An 18069-nucleotide genomic window follows, 5' to 3' on the forward strand; every position below is an offset into this window, starting at 1 on the left:
CCTCCTGAATATGCAGATGTTAAATGAGGCCCCCAAACAGTGTCTATTGCAAGTCAAGGCCTTCCAGGCCCTCGGGTCTTTAAACACATGCCATTGTGCAGGAACTCAGGTGCGCAGGTTCCTGGCTCTTCTTTGAGTACGGCTCGGGCCTAGGACTCTGCCACCCACTGTGGGGTGAAATACTCAATGGGCCATCTTTGGGCCTCATTGCTGTCTAGTATCACTTGATTTATTCACTATTCTGCAGGGTCTACAGCTCCTAGGATCTAAGAGAGTAAGTCAATTCTAACACTTTATAATCTGTTGAAATTCTTCAGTTGACCACCTTTTAAATTTAAAAGAGTCATACTTTTGATTCGCTCAAAGGCAACTGATTGGGAACCTAATCCCAGGGTGAGCTGCCATGTCATTCTGTTGTCCTGCCCACACTCCTGGGAAGGCAGGAGTCTCAGAGGCCCGCTTAACATTCTACTTCATGGCCAGACATACTCTCCTTATTAGAGAACAGTCACTAGGTCCCTCTCACCATCAAGGGGAGGAGATGACACAGAGCTGTGACGTGTCAGGGGCCAGGGACCCCTGGGAGCACTTCAGAAGCTGCCTGCCGCACACGCCTACTCACAGCCTCTTACAGGGAGGAACATGAAGGGGTGTCTAACCCTGCCCTTTCGGGGTCTGTCTTTCACTCACAGTGACTTGTTTCCCGTGCATGCTGTGACTTAGGACTGCGAGCGCACCCTCACAGGGGCCTACCTGAGGGAGCCTGGCCTGCCAGGCTTCCGGGACCCCTCACAGAGGTTTTCCGTGTGTTTTCATCAGGGGCACCACTAAGCCACGACTACTTTTTAATGCTAACTTCTCGACTTTGGAGCTCCTAGGCTGCACGGATGGGGTCACTGCATTGGAGGGCTCCTCACTCACATGAAGCCCGGCCTGAAAACACCCAGCGCTCATGGGAAGCTTCTCCCCCACACCAAGTCCAAATTTCCTTACATCTTTCTGGGCCCACAGGTGGAATTTCTCCTGCCCACCCTTAAAAGTGTTGCTTTTTTATGGTGCCAGCTTTCTGCGTGGTTTTATTACCAGCCTGCTGCCCAGCAAGGGGCCCAGCATCAGTGTGTGGCCGTGGTCTCAGCCACCTGTCCACGCTGTCCTGGGCTCCAGGGCCCTCTTTGGTTTTGGGCCTGGGGGACTTGGCCGACTTTCTTGAGAGCTCAGCTATATGTTTAAAAAGTAGTTTGTGTCCGGCATCTCTACATGTTTTCCAGAAGGAGACTTTTCAGGCCTAACCTGCTATTGAGAACTTAAAGATAGTTAAAATCTTCGACTTAGATTCTTAGAATCATTCAAAAAATCTCTCTGGTGGATTGACAACATCACAGAGCTGTTGGAGCAGTGGTGGCCGTGACACAGTCTGACCTTCCACTCTGGGCTCCAGAGCTCCACCCAGTCACCTTATCCAGAGGTGACAGAGACCAGAAGAGGTGACACCAATGTCAATGTCATAATATGACCAGGCATTTACATCTAATGGCTCAGTTAGCCCTGCCCCTAAAGAGCCAGCCTTCTGATGGGGGACAGAAACTATGTCCCCTCCCAAGTGGCCGCCTTTGTGACTGCTCAATATCAGAGTGTCCAGTATGAAGATGGATGTTAAAAATGACTTTGAACTCACTGCTTGCAGACCTGCTCCCTCCCCCTCTCTAGCCCTGCCTGACGTGTCTGGGGGCCCACACTTTTCCAAATGGCACTTGCCCTGCATTCAGAGGCTTATTATCTGAGTGTCTGATTGCCCAACACTGAAGCCCAACAGCTGCAATTCAGCTGGAATTCTGCCAGGAGGATATGGCCACATGGTTCTCCAGAGAACCCTTCTTCCCTGCCAGGGGGAGAACTGGCCCCTTTCTGCTCTGCTTGTCATTCAAAGTCTGAGTGGGAGGGAGGCAGTTTTCAGCCCCTCACCTGTCTGAGTGCACAAGCCACCTGGGGAGGGCCTGGGGGGAGGCTGAAGCCCTCACTGCCTCCATGACTGCAGGACCCCCGAATCTGCCAAAGACACCTTGGCACCTGGCTTATGCTGGTTTGCGGCAGGCCCGGGGGGGTCCCTTCTCAGGGGTCACTGACCATCGGTTTGATCATCTTCCCTAGAACTGGGCCCAGAAAGGACACAGCCAGTCCTCTGGGCAACTGGGGGCCATGGGGGCCAGGGAGGGACTCACTGTGGGTACCTAGGTTAAGAGCTGACGTTCACTGAGAGGTTTCTCTGGGCAGCCGTGTGTTCATACAGGGGTCCCCAAACTTTCTCCGTCCCTGGCACCCTTAGTCTCTCAGCCACTTTCCACAGGGCTCCTGGGCCAAAAGCAGCACCGAACAGTTCCATTCAGGGATTATTTTAAGTCCAAAGCAGTACGTACTTATGTTCTAATAACTTAGCGGTCATTTAGAAAATAGAATGCACATTAACGGAAAGATAAAATGGTCCTTCTGTTTCACTCTTCAGAAACCACTACTTACGCATCAGCTACACACTCCAGTCAGCTCCTCACACCTGGGAATCGGACTGGACACCCTCGCCTCATGGTGATTTTCACTTATTATCCCCCAAACCACAGGCAACCCAGCTTCTCAGAGATACCGTGTGAAAGGAGGGTGGCGAGATCTGGTGTGGAAACTGAACTGCCTGGAACTGGTTTGCTCGGGGGGACAGACACACAGTGGCGGTTTTAAGCTGTCTTCTGCACCTCTGTGAGGCCTCGGGGACACTGCCCACCGTGCTGAGGGCTCTCACCCCTGCCTTCTCTCCCGGAGAGACACGCTCTGCAGAGAAGGAACCTGGGCCCTTGCCTGAGGCCACAGCGCCTCCGGGGCTCCAGGGGCTGCAGGCCCGGAACGCGGGTGAGGGCGGTGAGGGGCAGAGAGGAGAGGCAGGAGCCGTGGCTGGTGCGTGGGAGAACCCAGGAGACCCAGCGCTGAGGTGGGTGTGGACAAGGGCGTGCGGTATGGGGGGAAGCGGGTGTGCGGTGAGGGATGGTGCTGCCCAGCAGAGGCACGGGTGCACTTAGGGGTCCCATGACCCTCCCGTGGCCCCTGGCTGGCCTCCCCCAGGCGGCCAAAGCTCTTCAGTGAGGGCTCGGTCTCCTCTTCCGCCAGCGGGGGAGGGGCGAGAGAGGGGCGCCCCCCGCCTCCGGGGATCTGAGCCTCTGTGGCCTGAGCCGGACCACCGCTCCCCCAGCCCATACCCGGCGCTGTGTGGCCCCGACACAGCTCAGAAGTGGACCCGGCCCCCAAGGAGTTGCTTGGGGAGCTGGGGGCAGGTGCGCCCCACAGACAGGGAAGGGTTAGGGTGAGCCTGGGGGCTGGGATGCTTGGGAGACTACAGGAGGGGCAGGGGAGCCGGGCCTTTGGAGTCGGCATCATTCCCTGGACCCACGGGGGGCTGACAGCCGCGCCACTTTCCTTGAGGTCCCTGCAGGACACCCCAGGCGCTCTGGCTTCGGTCCCGGACTCTGGCGGACCAGGGAGGGGAGGGGCTTCCAGGAGGGAGGGCAGCCCGGTGGGAGGGGCTTAGGGAGCCCCTCCCCCAAGGGAGGGCTCAAGGCCTCCTCACACAGCGGCCCAGTTACCAGCAGTCGGGCAGCTAGGCACACATCTCGGGCACTCTCCGACCCCCGGGGGCCTGAGCCTTGCCAGTCAGGACAGTACAAAATATTTTTATTGCTCATTTTCTATAAAAAGTCGCGCCTCGGGACCGAGGCGCACCCCGGGGTGGGAAGTACAAAGCGCGCCCCCTGCTGGGTCCGGGCGGCGGAGCGCCGGCCCTGTTCGGGCGGGACACGCGCTGGCGCGGTGTCGGGCGGCCAGGGCGGCGGGCGGCGGCTGCGCTGTCTCAACCCGGAGGCGAGGCCGAGGGGTCTCAAGGCCCAGGCCTACCCGGGAGGGGGCTGCGGGGCGGCCCCCAGGCTCCCGGAGGGCCGTCCCGAACGCGGGCGGCGGTCAGGGGGTCCTTCCCCAGGACGGCGAGGCGGGACGGCCGCGACCCGACGGCGGCTGAGCCCCTCACTGCTCCTCAGGCCCGTCACCCCCCAGCGCCTGCTCGTAGGGGCAGGGCCTGCGGCAGGGCCCAGGGGGCGCGGGGCCAGGCCCGGGCCCCACGAGCGGCGCCTCCTCCTCCGCGCCGTCCCCAGGACCGCCGCCGCGCGCGCCCTCCGCGTCGCTCTCGTCCGAGTTGTCCTCCTCCAAGTAGCGGTAGCCCCGCACCCTGTGCTGGGGCCGCGGGATGCGCGGCTGGCGCGGGCACACGCCCCGTCGCAGTTTCTGCTCCATGCTCAGGTACGAGATCGAGGCCGCCACCAGCGTCACCAGCAGCACGGCCAGCTTGGCCTGGGCGCAAAGGGAGGGATGTAGGGGACCCGCGGGCCGCCTGTCCCGCGCCGTCCCGCACCGGCGCTGTCGCCTCCCTTACCTCTCCCGGAGCCACCCCCACCCCCGCTTCTCCAGCACCCGTCCTGAGTACCCCCCCACCCCACGCGCCAGGCTGAAGGCCAGGCTCAGCCCTATATAGTCGCCCTGCCTCTCAGGGCCTCAGTTTCCCTAACTGTAATAATAACCCTTTGCCTCATGGGGTAGATGTCAGGATGTTGACATGCCCAGACACAGGCCTGGCCCCTCTTTACAGGGGCTTACTCTGTCCCCTCCACACCAGGACCTCAAGTAATGCACCTCAGATTTTTCTGCATCTCAGATTAACCCACGGTCAGAAATAACTCTACTGCATAATTCAGCGCACGCACACACTCGCATGCACACTCCCTGTTAAACTGACACAGCAGTGGGTGGGATCAAAGCTCCAGGAACCTTGTCCCTGAAGGCATGGAGGGAGACAGGCCCTCGGCATCCAGCGCAGAACCCCACATCTGACTATCAAACTGCCCACAAGGTGGCTGGGATGTGCCCACAGGAAAGAGCAAACTGACTCGTCTCAGAGACTGTAAACTGAGGCGTGCAGGAGGTAAGGCAGCAAGCCAATGGTGCCCTTCAGGGGCTGTGAGGCCAGGGCGGTCACTCAGGAAGTATCTCTTGCCTAGGGGGTGGCGTGAGGGATGCCTGATGCCCAGGAGTCCTCCTGCCACCCGCGCGGCCTTACCTTCATGGGCAGGCTGGAGCCCAGGTACACTGCAAAGATGGCCACGGCCTGCCACCAGTGATAGATGGTGAAGATGAAGTCTTGCCTCTCTTTGTCCTCATACAGGATTCCCAGGAGTGCTGAAGGCAGGTACGACAGGGCAGGAAGGGGACAGGTGTCAAGTAGGGCCCAGAGGAGCTGATCTCCCACCTGCGACCCTCTTAGGTCCTGCCTGGTTAAAACCTTTGGCTCCAGAATTCCTAGAGAGCCCTTGTAACCAGATCATGGCCTGCCCCCTAGTGGAGACTCTGGTTATCACGCTGCGCTGGGTGCTGCGCAGAGGCAGGAACATGTGAGCCCAGCTGGGGGATGCAGGTAGGCCTTGCTGTGGGCGGCACATGTGTGGCCTCGAAAGTGGAAAGCCCTATGTACAGTCACATTCTGTCCTCCTTAGGATCCCAGGTCTGCAGTGCCAGGGGTTCTTTCTCCTCATTCAGGGCTCAGGGAGGGCAAGCAAGCATTCTGCCAATCAAACCTGAAGCTCAGAAGTTTACACTTATTTCCCAAAGAATCCTCCCTGGAGTGGGCAGAAAGCACCAGACAGGAGTCAGGAGACTCAGATTCTACTCTCAGGACTGTACACTGCAGAGAGCTGGCACAAAGAGGAGGATTCATATGTTGGCTCTATGGGTAACTCAGGGTAGGTTAATTTCCCAGAGCCATTTTTCCCACCTGTAAAATGAGATGACACATATATGCTGTGTTGTGAGGTTTTAATGTGAGAAAGCCTGTACAGCACATGGCAAATCGTACCCTCGCCCACCGCCCAGGACATTAACATACCCATTCTAAGGCCTGGCAGTGTGACTGTACCCCCCTGGAGCTATGAATGTACACAGAGCCCCCTGAGTCCCCAAGGAGGAGACAGGGAGTGGAGCCTGGCAGAAGGGGATGCAGGGACCAGTCCCAAGTCCAGACATATCATGGGCACAAGGTGGCCAGGCTGGATGCTGCCAAGAGCTGGCTGCTCCTGAACAGAAAAGCCAGATGAGTGTGGTCCCGAGTGTGGGACGCCAGCCCCATAACAGAGACGCCCAACTCTCTCTCTGCTGGGGGGTGCAGAGGTCACTTGGGCCAGCTCCTGCCCTACCCACAGTAACATGACCTCCACCATGCCACACCTCCAGGGGTGATGTTGAAAACTGTTAACAGCACCAGCCCACCAGAAAAGATCCCAATGTAGAAGACCCAGATGGTTGCACCTGTGTGTACGGCTGTGTGTCCCTGGTATATGCCCACCTGTGGGCAGCAACTGCCATACAGCTGAACTCTGACCCACCCCCTCCTTTCTGCAAACAGGGTCCCATTCTCCCCTGCTCCCACTGCAGCAGCCTGGCCTTTGGGCCTGGACTCTCTCAGTCTACAGACCAGTGTTGGGGTTCCATGCTCATTCCTGCTCCTCTCCAGATTTGCACTTACACCCTGCAGTGTGCTGTGGACAGGCCACTGCTGCTTCTCATGCTCCCTAGGGTACAGATCAGAATCAGCTCCCAGTATCTTGAAAACTATACCAAGGTGGGCTGTGTCTCCTGGTATGAAAATGAGGTATCCCCAACCATACCTACCCCACCAGATCTCACACAGACTTCCCAATGTCTGTAGGGCCCCATGCCCACACTGAGGCATCCACAGGATGTACATGGCATGTGACCCCTCACCTGTCCCCAGGGTGTCCCTTCCACATCTGTCCCTACAGGTCCATGGGACTTGCTTCCATCCCTGGAGTATCCACAGGGATCTCCACCTACTTCCCCCATATCCACAGGACCCCATGACAGGCCCCCAGGGTGTCCTCCCTGGGACCCCATGTCTGCCCCTGGGATGTCTGCTCTCCTCACCAACCACTGTGAAGTAGCCACAGGGACCCCTGCCCAGCCACCCCAGTGCCCCCGGCTATACTCACTGCTTAGCCCAGTCTTGTTGAGGGCGCTGCCCACACCCCAAAGAACAGCTGCTACATAGAGAATCCAGATGTGTTGCAGAACCCGAGGCGTGGGGGCCCAGAAGAAGAGGCTGAGAGTAAGCAGCAGGTGCAGTCCGGCCCCAGCCACCAGGGGCACCTGGCGCGGCAGCCACAGCCCCAGCAGGCCCAAGACTGAGGAGGCAGAGGCGCCCAGGCTGTAAGCCACGAGGAGGTGGGCCAGGCGCTCCAGCCCCACTGAGCACACACCGTAGCCCTGGAGGAACAGGGCGCATGTTGGAGGGTATCTGGCCCAGGCTCAGGCCTTCCCCACACGAGGCCTCACTTTAGGCCACACCCTGCCCTCTTTGGGACACAGGGGGTCTAAGTCCCTCCAAGGCTCATGGAAGGTTCTAGAGGGGCAATGAGAAAATGCTTGTACAGTGTCCCCAGACACCAAAGCTGTACCTGCGCATAATCACTTTAAGGGCTTTATCCCACCTCAACCGTGTAACACTCTAGGAGTGAGCATCGTTATTACACGCACTCCACAAATGAGGAAACTGGGGCTTACAGAGGTTAAAATTACTTTCTGTAGGTAGAGGGATAATGGGGTTAAAGAGAGGGTAGTATTTGGGACATACTTGTACATACGTATACATATATTTTAAATTTCATTTATCTGAAATTCAAATTTAACTGGACGTCCTATATTTTGTCTGGCAACCCTAGGCACGCTGTACATACCAGGGCAAGACCAGTGCAGGCAAAGAGCACCTCAAAGCCACTGTAGATAAAGAAAGGCACGAGGTGGCGCAGGCGGAAGTCGCGGACGTGCTTGAAGGGCAGCTGGAAGATGTTGCCCCAGCCCACGCTGCGCAGGTCGATCTCCTCCGTGGGCCGGTACGCAGCGCCGCACAGGCCCAGCACCTGCCGACCGGCGCTGTGAGCGTAGGGCAGCCAGGGACGCCGGCCCTCAGCCCCGCCTCAGCCCCAGGCCCCGCCCCAAGACGCCCTTGGAGACCTTGACCCTTTCCTCAAGGCCCCGCCCCAGGCGCAATCCCTGAGATCCCGCCTCTCAGATCCTCCTCCACGCCCCTAACTTCTCTCGTTCGGCTTCCAGCACCGCCCCTGGGTTGGAGCCACACCTTCCGACACTCAGCCCTGGGCTCCGCCCCCAGCCCAGGTCACAGCCAATCCCCTCGCACCCTGTCTCCAGCTTGACCCCGAACCAGGCTTGGTCCCCCTCAGTCTGCAGCCATCAGCCACGTCTCCAAACCTCAGCCCCAACTCCTAGGTTCAGGCCCCCTCCCCAGCACCCAGCCCTGGCTCCCGGCTGAGACCACATATCCCAGCGGCACGCCTTCTCCCCGCCCCGGTCCCCCGGCATCACTGACAACGCCCGACCCCCGTCCCAGGCCGCACCAGCAGCATCGCCAGGAAGGCCACCGCCATGAGCACGCTCTCCACCACTATGAGGTTTCGACTCCGCGGTAGAGTCCGCAGAACAGTTTTGTTGAAGCCGTTGAGGATGCCTTCGCTGTTAGTACCTGAGAAGGGGCGGGTGGGGGACCCCGTGAGGGAGCAGGGCACTGTCAGCTCAACCACAGAGAAATGCAGCGAGGGATGGGAGGGCCAGAGGGGGTGGGCAAGAACAGTGCCTGCAAAGAAAGGCAGGGTCTTTGGGGAGCAGTTTGGAGGTGAGGACTCTGGGGCTGGATGTGCCCCGAAGAGAGCAGCACCTTTCCCCTTTCCTGCCTTTGTGTCCAGAAGGTTGGGGAGGAAGGAGACACCCACCTTCATTCAGTTACCCGGAATTGATTGAGCTCTGAGGGTAGGCTTGGCTCTGAGAGACATCTCATAGGCAGCCACAGCTCAGATGGCACCTCCTCCAGGCAGCCTTCCTTGATGCATTGCCCAACCCCATACCCCTAAGGATGGGTCAGATGTCCTAACTACCTACTCCTACAGGGCCCCGTGCCTTGCCCATGAGAGCAGTGGGACACTGAGCCTTTTGAGTGAGGGCATCCTTTCTGTGTGCCCTCGACGGCCCAGTGTCTGCTGGATGACTCAGTGGGGGAGGTGAGAAGCCCTGGGGACCCCCTCTCCAAGAGGACTAACCGCAGTTCTGCACATGGTACAGCGTATGGTTCAGGTCATGGAGGTAGTGGTTCAGGAAGTAGATCATGGGCAGCTGGGCACATGCGAAGCTTAGCTGTGGACAGGAGGGCAATTTGGGCTAGGCCTGCACCCAGGCAGGGAGCACGGGCATGATCTGGGAGGAGTCTAGGCACAGCCTTGGGGGGTCGGGAGCCCTCCCACCTCTGGGGGCAGGTGGAGACGGGGAGTACCCAGTGCACCGAGGACAGGAGAGGGATGAGGTGTCAGTTGCTAGAGATAAGCAATCAGGGGTTGGCTCAAGAAAGGGTAGCGGGTCTAGAGGGTCCAAAGACTGTGGAATGGGCTCAAGGTATGGGTTCCAGGCCTGGAACCCCGCCCCCCCACACACACACAAGGCCCATGCGTGGCACTCACGTGGAAGAAGCTATAGAAGATGGCTTGGAAGACCAGGAGATAGGGTGCATGGGAGCCCCGGGGTGGGCGCTGCTGGGGGCCCTGCTCATCCTGCGCCTTGTAGTGGGAGTACTCATAGTACTTCTGGGCCATCCTGGACCACAAAGGAGAGAAGACTCCCCATTCTGACCTCTGCCAGACACCTCTGCTTCCTGCACCCAGGGCTGCGGGCTGGCCAGCCTGTCTCACAGATGCAGAAACTGAGGCCCAGAGGGCAAGAGGGACTGGCTCAAGGTCCCCCTGGCCAAGGTCAGCAATGCAGCAGAGACTCTGCCAGGTCTCTAGCCCCCTGCCCTGCTGTCCACCAGGCTTACCTAGTGATGTAGTTGCCCATGGAAGCCCAAAGAGGCACAATGGCCATGCCCAGGGCCACGGCTGAGGGCACAAGTGTGTAGTAACGTTCCCAATAGTTGGTGGAGACGAAGAGGGCATAGGTGCCCACGGCCAGGAACATCATCCACTTGGTACCAAAAAACCTGTGGGCAATGGGAGGGCTGCTGGTACCATGGGCCTACCCGGACTCCCATGGCCTGAAACCAGAGTGGCCCCAACTCCTAGCTCACGAGGCTGTGGGAGTAGGGAGTCCCCCGGCCCTGGAGTCAGGGGCCCTAACATGGAATCTCAGAGATACGGACTGCTGGTGGTCTCAGGCCAACCACTGCATCCACACACTTCAGCTTTCACAGCTGTGGTGCGGGCACAGAGCAACCCATGAGCCTCTCGTGGCCACTGCAAGGGTGGGCAGAGATAAGGGGAGGGAGAGAGTCATGAGTCAGGGGCCCATGGGCGCACCCAGCTCTTATTCCTGCTCTGGCCTGGCTCCCAACCCCCTTCCCTCCCCGAGCTCATGTGCTGCGACTGCAGGGCCAAGGGACATGACCCGAGTTGGGCCCCCTCCTGGCCAGAGGCACAGCCGGCACCCTGCCTCTCTCTCTCCCTGAGTTTCCTGCTCACTGGCTCCGAGGACAGCAGGCTTGCTGGCTCTGGGAAAATGTCACAGTGTTCAAACGGACAGAAAAAGGGCCCATTCAGAGCATGGAGGCTGGTCAGCCTAAAGGCACTTCTGGAATTTTTGGGGTTTTTTGAGTATTTGTGTTAATTTACTCCTTTCTTTGTCTCGGTTTCAGGAAGCTCAAAGCCAAATGACCCTAGTTCTTTGATACAATTACTCTTTTCTATTGCAGGCTCCGGGTTCTTTTATTATCCTTATTTTGCCATATAATACATAGATAGGCAGCCCCCTCCAATCTATTTGGGGAAGGATAGGCCACAAAAAATACACTGTACATTTTGATGGAGTAAAACAGCAAATATAAAAGTACTGGACTCAGTGCTGGTGAGGCTATGGTTTCAAAATGACACACGCAGCTCAGGTCATGCAGACTGGCATAGCCCTTTGGGAAATCACAGGGGTCAAGCATGGGGGCTTGAAGCCACTTTGCCAGATTCAAACCTGCAGTCTGTCAGCTGCTGCCAGGGACCCTTGTAAAAACTCTCGGTTTCTCTGTGTCTAGGATTAGAGTGCTTACCTGGACTGCAGGGACTGAGATAACTCTTGTATACTGCCCAGCACAAAGGAAGCGAAATAAGAGTTCGCTGTTATTATTCATAGTGATAGGTTTCAAGAGCCAGAAAGCCTTTCACATGCCTCTGACCTAGTAAGGGCACTGCTGGGAAATTATCCGAGGAATTTTTTTTTCTTTTTTAAGAAGAAACCAGCTATAAGCACAAAGTGAGCATGTAAGAAAGGAGAGGGAGCTGTCATGCCCAACTCTGAGCCATAGCTCGGTGCCCCCCTCTGCAGAAGATGCTACCATCACAGAGTCCTCACCTTGAAGATTGGAGCAGGCCAAGTTGTGTGCAGGGAAAAGAAAGGAAGTAAAAGCCAGCACTGCACACACACTCTGGTGACGAGGCCATAAACATCAGCCACGTATGCTGGGGGACAACCAAGTTCGCTGACTTACTGCAGGGCTTAGGAAGGATTTTCTCTTGTCTGATTTCAGTTATTATTCTAATGCTATTTGTATAATTGGGGAAAAGGGGTTTGGGGGCTTTTTTATTTTTTTGAGATAGGGGAACTGAAAGCCATCCACTTTGTGCCCTGGGTCCCATCTGAGCAGAGACCTACCACCTGGTGGGGAGTTCTGCCCTACAGGGAAGCTGGGCAAGATGCCTCCAAGGCCCATGTCTAGTGCAGACCCTCCAGGGCACCTGCTCAGCTGTGCCTTTGCAGTGAGAAATGTCCCTTAACACTGGCCGCAGCTGACTGGGCCAAGGGTGGGTGCCTGAGCCTTACTGGCTGAGCAGACTCCAGATATTCCGCAGCCCTAACCCCAGAAAGTCACTGTGGCTCCAGGTCACAGAGGAGGCCAAGGGTAGGAGCCTGAGTGGATTTCTGTTACTTGAAACCCACTGTGCCCTAGGACACAGCTCTTGTTTTCTTCCCCAAACCCAGTTCCACCCCTTCTTGCTCACCCCTTGGGGTCGGGGAACAGAGCCTCTCCCCAACTCCCTACTCTCCAAGAACACAGGGCAGCCAGAGACCCCATATTCCAGCAGCCTTTGCACCCTTTCAAGATCACGGTGGCAGCCGAGCCCTCATGGGACAGCAGTGCCACACCTGATGAGCACGGGTGTGTAGAGCAGGGCCGCAATGGGCGTCACGTTGATGCCCATCAGCATCTTCTTGTCGATGTCGGGCAGCCCCATGTTGCCGTACTTCACCTCGCGGTAGGTCTCATCATAGTGCAGGATCAGCTGCATCTGCAGGAGGCCTGGGGACAGGGAGCAGCCTGGAGGGGGCAGCCTGGCTCTGGGGGCAATCAAGCACAGGCGGGAAGGCGACGCTGGAATTAGCGCCAGTCCCAGAGGGGTCCCCGATACCAACGCCCGTGAGGGCGGAAAGGGACGCCAGGATGAGCCGAGAGTCCCGCCGGCCAGCGGCAGCCCCAGCGACCTGACTCCGGAAGCCCTCGCCGCGCCCCCCATCGCTCGGTCTGTCTCTGGGTTCCAGCGCTCCTGATCCCAAAGCCGGCGGACCTACCCAGGGCGCCCAGCCCCTGCCCGCACCCCCAGGAAAGCGGTGGTGGGGCCTGGGGACCCTGCGCGGTCTGATCCCACCGGGGGAGGGGGCCTGGGGGCGGAGGGCGCAGCTACGGCTGCGAGGGCGGCCGGCGGGGAAGTGAAAGAGGAAGGCAGGCCGCGGGCCCCTAAGTTTCTCTTTCCTGGAGGGGCCTGGGAGGGGGCGGGGCGGCCCAGGGGGCAGCGCCCCTGGCCGGCGGGCAGCGCGTACCCAGGTAGACGCCGTAGGTGAGCGTGCCGCCCGCGCTGGCCGCCAGCACGTTCCTGAGCACCCCGAGGCGCTTGCGGCGGTAGTAGCGGCGCTCCTCCTCCTCCTCGTTGTAGTTGGGGTACGCGCCCACCAGCTCGTCCAGCTGCGGGGCACGCACAGCGCTCGCAGCCGGCTGGGGCGCCCAGGCCCCGCGCCCGCCCCGGGGAGACCGGCGTCCCCGCGCCCCGCTCGGCCCCCGTCCCCGCTCACCGGGGCCTCGGGCCCGTCGGGGACGCAGCACCCGTCCTCGTCGCCCTGCGGCCCCGCGGCCCCCGCCACCGGGTAGAGCGGCGGCTCCGCCTCCATGGCCCGAGCCCGCCAGAGACTCACGGCGGCCCCGGGTGACGAGCCGCGACCCGGGAACTTCCTCCCGAGTCCGGGATCAGCCCCCGCCCGCCCCCAGGCCACCTCCCCCGGGAGGCGTGTCCTGCGCGGGGGGTGGGGGCGCCCGTGTGTCGCGTCCGGCCAGGACTCGGTCTCAGGGCGAGGGGACGCGAGCTGGAGTCCCCGCTCAGCCACTTCCTGGCTTTGCGACTTTGGGAATTAGCTCCACTTCTCTGTGCCTCATTTTCCGGTAATAGGGGAACATTCAGCACCTCTTCACTTCCTAGAGTCATTGACGGATTACTGAGTGAATACAGACCTGGTATAAGCTCCGCTCAGTGTTACCCCTGTCATCCCCAGCCCCGCCTCCAGGCCCCATTTGCGGTGTCTGCGGGTCAGCAAAGAGCCCGGCAGCAGCCCAGAGGACCCCCACCACGGGGCTCGGCGCCGTGCCCACCTCCCACGCACCCTTCAGCTTCAGTTCTGGCATCTGCAAGTGGGGGCTCTGGCAGGGCCACTGGGAGGCTGAGATTGTGGTGGCCGCTGGACCACGGCAAGGCGACCCCTTCACCAGCCTGTGGGAGAGTCCAGAGCCTCGTCCCCACGGGGCATCGGGTCCTGGGCTGCAAGGGTCGCCCATGCAGCTCCCGTCTCGCTGGAGCTGGCACCTTAGCGCACTGGCTGTCGCCCTGGTTAGAGACACCTGGGGAGCTTTCAGAACATACGGTTCCTGGGACAGTCTCTTCAGCAGATGGTGTTGGGAAAGCTGGATACCACGTGCAGAAAAATGAAACTGGACCCCTGTGCCACACCACTCACAAAACATAACTCAAAATGGATCACATTTTCAAACGTAAGATCGGATACCATAAAATCTTAGAAGAAAACACAGGGAGAAAGTTTCTTGACATTGGTCTTGGCAATGATTTTTTGGATATGATACCAAAAGTACAAACAGCACAAGAAAAAAATCAACAAGTGAGACTTCATCAAACGTAAAAGCCTTTGCACAGTAAAAGAAAATAAAAAGGCAATTTATGGAATGGGAGAGAACATTTACAAACCATTTATCATACAAGGGGTTAATACCCAAATTTTATAAAGAAATCATACAACTCAATAACAAAAAAAATCTGATTTTAAAATAAGTAGAGGAAATAGACATTTTTTTCCCAGAGAAGATATCCAAATGGCTGACAGACACATGAAAAGTGCTTCACGTCACTAATCAGGGAAATGCAAATCAGAACCACACTTGTCAGAATGGCTATCATCACAAAGACGAGGGGTAATAAGCATTGGCAAGGTTGTAGAGAAAAGGGAACCCTTGTGCGCTGCTGGGATTGTAAACTAGTCCAGCCATTTTGGAGAGCAGTGAGAAGTTTCCTCAAAAAAAAAAAAAAAAATAGAACTACCATACGATCCAGCAATCCCACCTCTGGGTATATATCCAAAAGAAATAAAAACAGGTTACTGAAGAGATATATACACTCTCACATTTATTGCTGCATTCACAATGGCCAAGATATGGAAACAACCTAAGTGTCCCTCCACAGAGGAATGGATAAAGATGTGATATATATGCAATGAAACACTATCAGCCATGAGAAACAGGAAATCCTACCATTGCAACCACATGAATAAACCTCGAGGACAGTACACCAAGTAAACTAAGTTAAAGACAAATATGGCAAGATGTTCTTTATATGTGGATTCTAAAAAAAACAACCAAGAGTGGAATGGTGGTCAGCAAAAGTTGGGGAGTGGGTGAATGGGAGGCTTGTTGTATAAGGGTACATACTTGCAGCTAGAGTCCTGGAGACCTAACACACAGTGCAGAGATTACAGACAATGAAATTGTATAATAAACATTAAGCTTGCTAATAAACTAGATAGATCTCAGTTGTTCCCACCACTAGAAGAAATGATAATTATGTGACATGATGGAGATATTAGCTAGCATATTAGCTAAAGCTACAGTGGCAATAATATTGCAGCATAAATGTATCAGATCAGCTTGTTGCACACCTCAGACTTACACAATGTCAGGTGTCAATTATATCTCCATTAAAAAAAACCCAGTTCTCCTCCCTCCTCCCACTTCACTCCTCCTGCTGCTCCAGGAGAATGTTCTTCCCACTCTCAGCTCTCAGGATAAGAAACCATCCCTGTCAAGGGTCACAACCCCCAGCCCTGACTGCTTCCCTTCGGGTTTTCTGGGGTTTGATTGTCCATGACCCCCACACCCTGGCAATTGCTCACATGTTCCCTTTATGCAGAGGATTGTGTCAGGCACTAAGTAGGTGCTCAATAAATGTGAGTGGACAGATGGACAAGTGAACGGATGGCAAATACCACTCCAGAAGGGCTGCTGGGAAGGGGGACAGCTGGGGGCGTGGAGGGCGTGGTTTCCAGGGGCTCCAGGCTGTGAGGTGAGGAGCTTTCTCCAGACCACACCTGGGTACTGATAGTGGGGAAGCGGACTGGGGAGCCATGCCAGGGGTGCCTCCAAGTGGGAGACATGGAGAGGGCAGGAGAGAGGGCAGGGCCTGAGGTCTGGGGCAAGGAAGGGGCGGGAGAGTGGGGGCGCATGGGTGCCAGGTGACATCAGAGAATGGACGCCGGCTTCGTTACCTGGGGTGACAACAGAGTCCAGAGGGTGGCTGCGTCTCTGGGTGGGGAGGGATGAGGAGGTCCAGAAGGTCATGGGGCTGTCAGTGGACGTGGGTGCCCTTGGGAGGATCTAGTCCTGTAGAACTCAGCGGGCAGCAGGAGACATGGCCCTGGGGTGGGGCAGACATGACCACCTGAGGTAGGAGGAGTGACCTCAGGGGCGGGGTCAGCAGGGCAGGGGTGGGAGGCAGTGGCCGGAGCACTGCGGGTAAGTGAGGAGGACACCAGCCCCAAGCCCCTGCCCCTTCCATGAGCGCGCTGCTAGAATCAGAGTGTAAGGGGGCCCGCGGGCCTGGGTGGAGACCGGCACCTGCCCCCTCTCTGCTCTGGGCTGCCAGGGGAGAAAGGAAGAACTCAACCTGTGTGCCTGGCTGGCAGCCGCAGCTCCTCGGATCCTCTGATGGGAGCCCAGGACCAGCCAGGGAGGGCCAGGCTGGGGAAGGGTCCTCTTGGTGTGAGTGAGGCGGGATACCCAAGATGCCCCTCAACTGGGCGCCTGGCCTCCCATGGGCATTGAGTGGGAAGCCCCTCACCTGGCCTTGTGCACACCCCAATATTTCCTCACCTGCAAAATAGGAGTAAGCAGAAAAGGACCCACACCAACTGAAATCAGGATGGACGGGGCAAGGGGGACAGAAGCTCTCAGGGGCCAAAGCAGTGCTCGAGGCGAGAGAGGAGATGCCCCAGGCTGAACAGTCAGTGGAGAAAGCTCCTTACCTCATCAGAAAGAGGACAGCCCACAGAAGTCTTATAAAGGAGGGGAGGGAAGATGGGGTAGTTGGAGGGAAGCTGGGAGCTCTGGGGTGCAGCCTCCTGAAGCTGAAGCCTGACAGCCCACAGTCCGGGGAGAGGCGGGGTCACTGCTAGGCGCCACCGGGCAGGGAGGGAAGCTCTCAGACTCAGTGGGTGCATTTCAAGCTCGCAGGGTTTTTCCACACCCTGTGTGGGTGTGTGTCGTCCGAGGAAGGTTAAAGTCTCCGGGTGGGCTTGTCTGCTCTCACGCGGGGTGGCGGGGGGGGCAGGCTTGTTGAACAGTGGATGTCTTGGGCAGACTCAGGGCCCATTCATTTTGTGTCTCCCACCGGAAGGGACCCACCAGACGAAACCAAGTGGACTGTGTTTTAAGAAACAGCCAGACGCAAAGAGAAGGTGAGAGAGGAGCAGGAACTTTGTTCCAGGGAGTGGTGTCCCTGCATAAGGAGGACACCAGTACCACTGTGTCCCCAGAACGTCCCCCAAGCTGACCCCTACCAGCATGCCAGCCTGTTCTCACTCAAAAGCGCAGAAGCTGCTTCTGAATTGCTGCCTCCCATGATACCGCATGCTTCCTCTAAGGGGTGGGGAGGTGGGAGAGAGGTGACAGGGGTAAAGCGGCACAAACTTCCAATGCAGAATAAATAAGCCACAGGGATGAAAGGTACAGGGGATACAGTCAATATGATCATAATAACTGCGCGGACAGACGTCAACGCACATAGCTGTCAGATCCCTGTGCTGCGCACCTGAAACTAATATAATACTGTATATCAACTATACTTCAATAAAATAAATAGATAAAATAGATTGCTTTATTAAAGCTTTATTTGGCTGCTTTATTTATTACCAAAAAAGATTGCTTTATTAAAATTGGTTGATTTCACATTTGTAGGGAGTCCTGGAAACTTGTTTCAAGACCTGATATTATGGTGCCCAGGGGCTAATGATGTTATTCTAACCTTATAAAAAGGAAATATATTTACGTCTAAATGTCACAAAAAGTCAATTCATTTTTTTTTTCAGACACCAATGCAAAGAACACAAATACAAACGTGCCAGGTCGAGTAAGGAGTACTTTCAGTGCGGTAGGGTTCCCACAGAGTGAAACCAGGTGCATTTGGGAAACCGGCACTTTCAGCCCCAGGGCTCCCAAAATCTGCTGATGCTCAGTAACTCTGACAATCAGCTAGAAAAAACATCTCACGATCTGTCTGGACTTGGGGTTTGGATGTGACCTCAGGCAAAGTGCTCTTGGAGTCCAGAGCTTTCACGTACTTGAACAACAGGCTCCCTGATTAGATGGACCAGTGAGGGGATGTGGTGGAA

At 57.0% G+C, this 18069-nt stretch overlaps 1 protein-coding gene across 1 annotated transcript; it reads right to left on the reverse strand.

The window, feature by feature from the left end:
• Window positions 1–3694: 3694 nt before the first annotated feature.
• On the reverse strand, window positions 3695–13379 carry UNC93B1 (unc-93 homolog B1, TLR signaling regulator). The gene is made up of 11 exons (XM_037002474.2): window positions 13201–13379; window positions 12952–13093; window positions 12280–12433; window positions 9971–10132; window positions 9618–9750; window positions 9204–9297; window positions 8508–8632; window positions 7830–8012; window positions 7086–7359; window positions 5144–5262; window positions 3695–4380 (listed from the first exon to the last, which is right to left on the reverse strand). The coding sequence occupies exons 1-11, from the start codon at window positions 13294–13296 to the stop codon at window positions 4057–4059; spliced, it is 1806 nt and encodes a 601-aa protein (XP_036858369.2). The 5' UTR covers window positions 13297–13379; the 3' UTR covers window positions 3695–4056.
• Between the last annotated feature and the right edge of the window lie 4690 nt (window positions 13380–18069).

This window comes from Manis javanica, chromosome 11 (assembly GCF_040802235.1).
Source record: "Manis javanica isolate MJ-LG chromosome 11, MJ_LKY, whole genome shotgun sequence".
Classification (NCBI taxonomy): domain Eukaryota; kingdom Metazoa; phylum Chordata; class Mammalia; order Pholidota; family Manidae; genus Manis; species Manis javanica.

What these genes read in the sequence shown, in the direction of transcription:
- UNC93B1 (XM_037002474.2), bottom strand. Translation starts at nt 13,296, where the DNA reads ATGGAGGCGGAGCCGCCGCTCTACCCGGTGGCGGGGGCCGCGGGGCCG. An exon ending in CCGACGGGCCCGAGGCCCCG is followed by an intron (nt 13,094 to 13,200) that starts GTGAGCGGGGAC and finishes CGTGCCCCGCAG; the next exon opens with CTGGACGAGCTGGTGGGCGC. An exon ending in CCTTCCTGGCGATGCTGCTG is followed by an intron (nt 8,013 to 8,507) that starts GTGCGGCCTGGG and finishes GCCGGTCGGCAG; the next exon opens with GTGCTGGGCCTGTGCGGCGC.